At 49.0% G+C, this 8,188-nt stretch overlaps 1 protein-coding gene across 1 annotated transcript; it reads right to left on the bottom strand.

Moving 5' to 3' along the window:
- Positions 1–3,430: 3,430 nt before the first annotated feature.
- CIAO1 (cytosolic iron-sulfur assembly component 1) lies at positions 3,431–8,188 on the bottom strand. The gene is made up of 7 exons (XM_006166553.2): positions 7,974–8,188; positions 6,800–6,948; positions 6,538–6,649; positions 6,347–6,435; positions 5,919–6,120; positions 5,221–5,308; positions 3,431–4,226 (listed from the first exon to the last, which is right to left on the bottom strand). The coding sequence occupies exons 1-7, from the start codon at positions 8,110–8,112 to the stop codon at positions 3,986–3,988; spliced, it is 1,020 nt and encodes a 339-aa protein (XP_006166615.1). The 5' UTR covers positions 8,113–8,188; the 3' UTR covers positions 3,431–3,985.

Below are 8,188 nucleotides of genomic sequence, written 5' to 3'. Positions count from 1 at the left end.
TCCAAACTTAAAGTTTTCTTTTTCCAACCTAAGGTCTTAGCCAAAACAATTCAAGTATTTTTTGTTGTTTTGCTTATAATGAGTGCCTGCCGAGGACAAATGTGCGTTCTAGTTGGGCCGTCACTGCAGCCGTTTCAGTGTGTCTGGGGGGGTGAACGCTGGTAGGTGCTCCTCTCCAGTCCTCTCTGACCTTGGTCACCTCCTGTTTCCCACATACTAGCACTGCTGCAGGAGCTGTCCCGGGACCTTGGTTTCTCAAGGTCTGTTATTTTGAGATTTGCCCAGGAGGAGGCAGCCCCAGAAAGGAGTGAAAATGTACCAGTTGGATGTGACCCATTCTTGTTACTGATTTTCTAATCCACATCTCTGGGTTTTCTTCATGCTGTGCCTTCTGTTCTTTAGGAATAAAGGTGCATGAAATTGAATGATTCTAAAGGGCAGTTTCCCTAGGTCAGCAGTTTTTAAATGACTTGGTCTTGGGCTACAAAAATACCCTGATGGGCTAGGAGGTGGTATGGAGGTTAAGACAGCTGGATCCCACATGCCTGAATGTGCAGTTTGAATCCGAGGCCTTGCAGCTTGCTGGGTATGTGCATGTGTGCCTGTGCCCCAAATCCTGAGAATGGAGGAGGGACTGTGGTGTGGCCATCTCCCCTTGGGGGAGATTTCTCACGTTCCCCCCCTCTCTTTAGTTTTGCATGCTAACAAAACTAATAGTAAAAATTAAGAACCTGAGTTTTTAACCTAATTGATAGCCATTTCTATTTACTTTATTAAGACAACTTTTAAAATAACTTCACTTTCTTTTTTTGGAGAGGTTTTTGCTATAGGGCATGGCGCTCGCCAGATAGAGAGAGACATAGAGACAGAAAGCGAGAAATCGCCCCCCGCCCCCCGGGAGGATGGCCATGCCGCAATCCCTTCTCCATTCTCCTCTCGGGATCTTGGGCATGCACGCACACGCGCCTGGTTTGAGTTTAAGCCACTGGGTCTGGGACTTGAACCGCGGTCGACTACGTGGGAGTCCAGCGACAGCCATTACGCTAACTGCTGGTCCCTCATTCATATTTTTATGGGAAGTAACTTCCAAAACATAAATCCAGAAAGCATTGGGTATAATTTTACAAATCTCTTGGGTTAATAGAAGATGGTTGTATTCTCACAGTTGCTTCTATAGTCATTCTGATATGTTTGAGTTGTCAGTTGATATAACAGCTATGTATGTAGCTGAAAAAGGAAGGGGTTTTTAAATAAACTTAAGGAAAATGTGGCTAATCTTTGATACTATGCCAAGACTACAAGTAGTAGTTTCTTAAAGGCAATGTGGAATCTGAAATCTTATCAGTGTTCTTTGAAGTTCCTTTTGTGTCAGTCTAGTATGTTTTGTAGTATTGTTAACATGTACTGGTCAGGCCATCTAGAGGCTAAGGTGACTGGATCCCACACAGCCAGCTGCAGTTTGAGCCCAAACTCAGCAGCCTGAAAAACACCCTGGATGCACACCCCAAGAGGAGAATGGAGAAGGGACTGCGATGTGGCCATCTTCCCTGGGGGCTACTTTCTTTCCCTCTCTCTGGCAAGCATATGTGCCCTATAGGAATTAAAAAAAAAAAAAAAAAATTGGGGGGACCAGCAGTTGGCATAATGGCTGTCATTGGACTCCCATGTAATCAACCACAGTTTGAGTCCTGGACCCAGTGGCTTAAACACCAGGTGAGTGTGTGTGTGGGCCCAGGATCCCAAGAGGAGAATGGAGGATTGCAGCATGGCTATCCCCCCTGGGGGGTGATTTCTCGTTTTCTGTCTTTCTGGTGAGCACACACACCCTATAGCAAAAACCTCTACAAAAAATAATTGGTTGTACACTTTGGATGTCTTATCCATGAATGATTTTATATCATGTATTGGTTGTTTGGAAAATGATTCACTGAATTATGCACCTCTTCCAAAGTTGATGGATTCCATTGTACATGTTTGTTACTATCACCATCAAGCTCATAGCAACAGTGCATCTTCAGAAATTCTCATTTTTGGTTAAAAGCTTCATTTTATCATTGACAGTACTACAGTAGTTTTCCTTGAAAGGCTCATTCCATTTTCTAGAAAATGTTGGCAAAATATTAGGTCGTCAGAAAAGTCATGACATATTTTTGTTTTTCTGTGCAAAAATGCATCATGACTTCTCCAACAACCCAATAGCTGATTTGTCAGTGTCCGAGTACCAAATGATGCACTATGAAAAACAGCCTGCAACTTAACTGCACAAGTGCTTTTCCTCAAGATAATCATACTTGGAGGAGTGCTTTATGCATGCTTCCCATTTTCTCACTATATTAGAAATATTCTCAAGGGTCAAGATTAATATAATTGATTTTATTGGTTCTATCAAAGGTATCTCTAAAGTGAAGTTGGCAATATTTTTACTGTGAGTGCAGGCAGTGAAGACTACTAGCTTGTTGCTACTGTTCAATTCATGCCACAGTACGAACATCTCACAAGTACGCCCCGAAAGGGTCTTGGGGTTCCTAGGGACCTGCAGTCCACTTTGAAAACCATTGCTAGGGGGACCAGCAGTTAGCGTAATGGCTATGTCACTGAACTCCCACGTAGCTGATCGCAGTTCAAGTCCTGTACCTGGTGGCTTAAACTCAAGCCAGGTGCATGTGCGTGCATGCTCAAGATCCTGAGAGGAGAATGGAGAAGGGATTGTGGCGTGGCCATCCCCTGTGGGGGTGATTTCTCGCCTTCCTTCTCTGTCTTTCTGGTGAGCACATGCGCCCTATAGCAAAACAAAAACAAAAACAAAACCATTGCTAGGTACTGCCCCAGCCCCTTCCAAAATCTAAGGTCAGCATTTCCCCCCCTTTATGAAGTACGAGGGAAAAGGGAAAGGAGGCACACAGGGTGGACATTTCTGGCGGTCTGTTGTGGTCTTCTTGCCTAGCCTCCCCTAGCTAGGATTACCAGTGTGCCCAACTGCATCCTCCCTGCATGCTCAGGTTGACCCAGGAACCGAACCTGTATCTCTCCTGGGGCTTCCAGCCCCTTGAGTGGTGGCACCACCTGTGCACCACTGTGTGTGGCTCTAAGGCCAAAAATTCAATAGTGTAAAAAGTTAGGGCTATAGCCTTAGGGCAATTACATCAAAATCCATTTGTGAGAGAAACGTTAACTCTCGACTGAAGATCTGATTGTGTGTGACACATGGAAGCATTTCTCAACTTTTTTCATTATCCCTTCATTTAAGGAACCTTATTTGCCACCTCGTCCTCATCACCCTACCATGGGCATGTAATACCAGCTATGTCGTGTTTGTCTGTAGTCCTCTAGAGTGCTGTGAGCTGTTCTCAATATTATCTGTCCCCCCACCAAAGAACCAGTTTGCATCCCTGTTGAGAATGGATGGCCTGTGGCCAGAAATAACTTTCCCTTTTAGGGTTCACATCTTTATCTGTTTATTTTTTGTCTCCAGTTGCTAGCACAGCATAAAGGTGCAAGAGGTGTATGAGGGCTTCTAAGGGAAAGCAAAGGCATCCTTTAAATGAAGCTACATTAAGGGAAAAAAGTTTCCCTGAATATTGATTGAATGCCTTAAATGCAAGAATTTACCTAGAAGTTGGGAAGATACTTCAGACAAGGATTCACCAGAGTTATTTTAAATTGTGAATATCGTTATAAAATAGAACTTGAGACAATTATGTCTATAAAGTTTACAATTTCAGCGAGGGCTGACACGCCCCTCCTACAGATACACGCACTCTATGGCACTGTGTCCCAAAGCAAGCAAACGGGTGCACCACCACTGCACTGGTCCTCTGTAGCTCCTGACTGAGGTCCCGGTGCACAGTGAGTGGTTCTGTGGCTCTGCTCTTCTGAGTAAAGTGAGGCAAGTTAAAGGACGGCCAAGGATTTCCTTCAGGCCCTTTCAGGAGCTGAACGTCTTAGACATCTTCTGGGGAACCATGACTGACAAAGTTGAGGTAGCTCAGAGACCTTCAGGCCGATGATACTTCCAGAAGGCCACCTCCCCATCATCACTGCAGGAGGCCAGGAGCCCCCGCTCCTTGGGGTTCCAGGCCACACAGTTGACATCCTGGGAATGAGCCTGCTGCACGTGGGCTGTCAGGGAGAAGGTGGGCTGCTGCGGATCTGAGCCAGGGTCCTCCTCAAACACTCGGATGGCATCATCTCCACAGGCCGTAGCCAGAGCCCCCGTGAGCTGACACCTGGGGAGAACGCACACCTGAGTGGGTATGTAGGTGGCTCCTCCTTCCCCAGCCTGGCAGATAAGGTAGGGGAGATTTGCCATAGAGTCCCTGGCCTGTTTTAGTCCCAAATGTCAGGCCTCAGCTAAAAATCTCTCACCAAAGCATAAATATAAAGCCATGACGTCACCCCCATGTCTTCAGGGCTTCTGTCTGGTTCTTCCCCGCACTAGTTAAACTGAGTAAATTAAAACTCAGCAGTTTTGGGACCAGATGGAGTAATGGTTACATTGCTGGACTGACGTAGTTGACTACGGTTTAAATCCCAGACCAGGCGCCTTAACACTCACGCTGGGCGCATGTGTGCATATGTGCCCAAAATCCCGAGAGGAGAATGGAGAAGGGATTGTGATGTGGTCATCCCTCCTGGGGGGTAATTTCTTGCTTTCTATCTCCCTGTTCTGTCTCTCCAGTGTGCACCCTATAGCAAAACTCTCTAAAAAGAAAAAAAAAAAAATACAAAACCAGCAGTATCATAACTTAAGCCATTTTTGCTGAATACAGATTATACAGATTATTCGGAAACATTCACTAATATAAGCAAAGCTTGGGTGCCTTCAGCGTTTTCACTGGCCAGAACTGCTGACCTCCCTCCTGGTATGAAAGGGGCAGCTTTCCTAGCCTCTGTAAGGTATAGTGTGTTACCAACCATAAAACCCCAGCTGTAAACCCACATTCAGTCATAACATCTAGATGGCATACGGCCGTGAACCCCAAGGGCTGGTGCTGCCTCACAGCCTGGATCTTAACCCAGGTACAGGCTTGGGTCTAAATCTGCTCTGGGCTCCTGTGACTCTCAAGCCCGCCAGCCCTCAGCCCTGGTAAAGTCGGGTCTCATAGCCAGGAATGGGTGGCTGCTGTTTCCACATACCTCCCCCAGGTGGTAGAGGGCAGCACTGGGTCATGACACCTCTACCATATTTGCTCTACGGAAAGCAGGGGGTGGAGGCCTTACCAAGCGACGTCATAAATGGTCCTGGAGTGGAAGCCCGACAAAGTGCAGATACATTTCCAGCTGGGGTCAGAGCCGCTGCACGCCACCCCTGCACAACAGACCTCTCAAACTTCAGATGTGTCTATGCCCGGGCACCTCAGGGGAGAAACTGCACTACCACAGAGAACATAACTTGCCCTCTCTCACCCCACCTTCGATCAATTTTGAATCTGTCTCCATTCCCGGTCCCATTTGCATGGATGGACCGATCTGCCTTACACACTGTGGCTAGGATGGTCTTTCTGAAGCACAATTCTGAGCCAAAAACAGCCCTGTTCTGCTGCAGGGTGTACCGAACTAGGTAGCCTATTAAGGTCACCTGCCAATAGTCCCAACCTACTGTATTCGTTCCCAAAGCCTTTATATTCTAATTCTAACATATCCCATCTAAAAAAAGAAAAACCACTGTTCCCCACATAAGTCTAGGCATTCTCAACGCCTTGACTATTGCTTTTTTGGGTTTTCACCTGGAATTCTCTTCCTGCTAAATTTCTCTGTTAAAATCCTACTCACCTTTCTATACAGATGCAAGGACCTGTGTCCCCCCAACTCTCCTAGCACTGTCTGGAGCCCTCCCACGGCACCTGTTTACCCCAGTGTGCTGCCATTCATATACGTCTTAGCAGACTGAAACCTGAGCACCAGTACCGGACCCTCACCTTGTTCGTTTCCTGGTAGATACTGGCGCCAGATACGCACTGTACGGTCATCACTGCAAGACGCCAGGCGCTGGCCACTGGGGTCAAAGGCCAGGCTCCACACAGTGGATTCATGGCCCTCAAGCGTGGCACAGCACACCCAGTCATCCTCCTCCTCTCGATAGAGCTTCACTGTGTCATCGTAGCTGGCAGAGGCCAACAGCTAGGGGTAGGAGAGGGAGGAAGATCCAGCACTTGTGTGTGGCCCAGGAACTGCCCGTGGTTCCAACACCTCCCCCTGCCAGGACAGGGCTGTTTCTATAAAGGGACTAAGGGGTTTTAGTCAGCTAGAGATCTGTATAAAAGCCAGAATGAGGCTGAAGAGTAAGGCTGGGCACACGCCTCCACACCAGATTCCTTCCCCGCAAGATACCTCGCCTGACTCTTACCTCCTGGTTCGGGTGCCAAACCACATGCTTGACATCCTGTGTATGGGAGTTGAGGACACTGACACATTCATACTCATCCTCTTCATCAACTGGGGAGACAAAAGGAGGAATCCAAGAGCCTACCCTATTATGGACCCAGAGGGAAATGCCTGTCTGCTGGTTCCCAACTCTTCGCAAGGGACCAGACTCACCTTCCCAGACCCACACGCTCTTATCTCGGCTGCAGGTGGCCAGGAGGTTGCCTGATGGGGCCCAAGCCACTGACTTGACCTCATTTTCATGGCCCTCAAGAGTGGTTACACACTGAAGAGGGAAAAGGGAGGCAATTAACGGCAGCTAAGAACCCTGGAGTCTTTTTCACAGGGCAGGACAACAGGCCCAGGTTGGCTAGATTTTAAAACCACCCCCGGGGAGCAAACAGGGAACAATCCTGTTCCCACCCAGACTGGTTACCTCGAAATCATCCTGGTTCTTCTTCCAAATGCAAGTTGTAGCATCAAAGCTGGCGGAGGCCAGGTAATTTCCACAGGGAGACCAGGCCACCTTCCGCACAGTGCGCTGGTGGCCTTCAGAAAGGACAGACTTGCAGATCCAGCTGTCACCTACAGGCAGAGGACAGGCCAGGCTCTGCAGGCAGGTGCTCCAGAAGGTGTTAGAGCATCATCAATGCCACTGGGTAATGGGGGCTAGTATTAAGAGTCAAGCTGGGAGGGGCTGGCAGGTGGTGTGGTGGTTGGGGACACTGGACTCCCACATGGCTGACCGCGGTTCGACTCCCGGACCTGGCGGCTTGCTTTCTCACTCTCTCTCGCTCACTCTGTCTCTCCCTGGTCAAATTAAAATTAATTAATTAATTTAATTAAATCATGATTTTTTTTTTTAAAAAAGGGTCAAGCTGGGAGGCAAAGCTCAATGAGCATTTGGAACGTGTTTTACAAAAAATGAAATGTACTGTACCTCCTCTAGAGACAGCCCTCCAAAACAAATTTGAGGAGTCACCCTGCTCACTTAAAGCTGCCAACGGTTCCCAGAACTGTCAGTGCCCTCTGGATAAGATTTAAACTTCTGGGACCAGCAGTAAGTATAATGGCTATGTTGCTGAACTCCCATGTAGTCCACCGCAGTTCGAGTCCTGGACTCAGTGGCTTAAACTCAAGCCAGGCGCGTGTGCGTACATGCCCAAGATCCCGAGAGGAGAAAGGAGAAGGGATTGCGGTGTGGCCACCCCCCGACCCCCGCTGTCTCTCTGTCTCGCCCTGTCTTTCTGGTGAGTGCACGCACCCTGTAGCAAAAACCTCTCCAAAAAAAAAAAAAAAAAAAGATTTAAACTTCATCCAGTGGCAAGTTACCTGCAGGCTACTTTCCTACCCCCCTTTTCTCCCCATTTTCCTGCCTCACAACTATCACAACTCCCTCAACAGTTTCGGCCCGTCTGTTGACATTTTTGCTCCTTGCTGGCCGAGTCCTCTGTTAGAAAACCCCTTGGTGGGTGGCTGATGCCCGGCAGGACGGTCGCCTCTCCCTGGGCCTGTAGCCGGGGCCAGGTGGGCCTCCGGGCAGGCTGCGCACTCACACTGCGTTCAGACGCTCCCTGGGCGCCGGGGTCGCGCGGCTAGAGGGGCCTTACCCTCGGTGCCCCAGATGCGCACTCTACGGTCGCCGCCGCACGAGGCCAGCAGGGTTCCCGCGGGGTTCCAGGCCAGGAACCAGCAGCGGGAATCCGGGTGCGCCGGGACGCGGCTCAGCAGCACCAGCGAGTCCTTCATGGCGGCGGGCGCAGGGTGTGGAAGAGAGGGGCAGGAGTGGGCAGAGCCAGCCGCGCCCACGGCGGGTCCCACCGCG

Source organism: Tupaia chinensis, unplaced genomic scaffold (genome assembly GCF_000334495.1).
Source record: "Tupaia chinensis unplaced genomic scaffold, TupChi_1.0 Scaffold144276_1, whole genome shotgun sequence".
NCBI lineage: Eukaryota > Metazoa > Chordata > Mammalia > Scandentia > Tupaiidae > Tupaia > Tupaia belangeri.
This window is presented reverse-complemented; position numbering and strand designations above follow the sequence as displayed.

Coding starts and splice junctions, on each gene's coding strand:
- CIAO1 (XM_006166553.2), bottom strand. CDS start 8,112: ATGAAGGACTCGCTGGTGCTGCTGAGCCGCGTCCCGGCGCACCCGGAT. Junction 6,436..6,537: donor GAGCGTGTGGGTCTGGGAAG/GTGAGTCTGGTC, acceptor TTGTCTCCCCAG/TTGATGAAGAGGATGAGTAT. Junction 5,309..5,918: donor TCTACCAGGAAACGAACAAG/GTGAGGGTCCGG, acceptor TCTGTTGTGCAG/GGGTGGCGTGCAGCGGCTCT.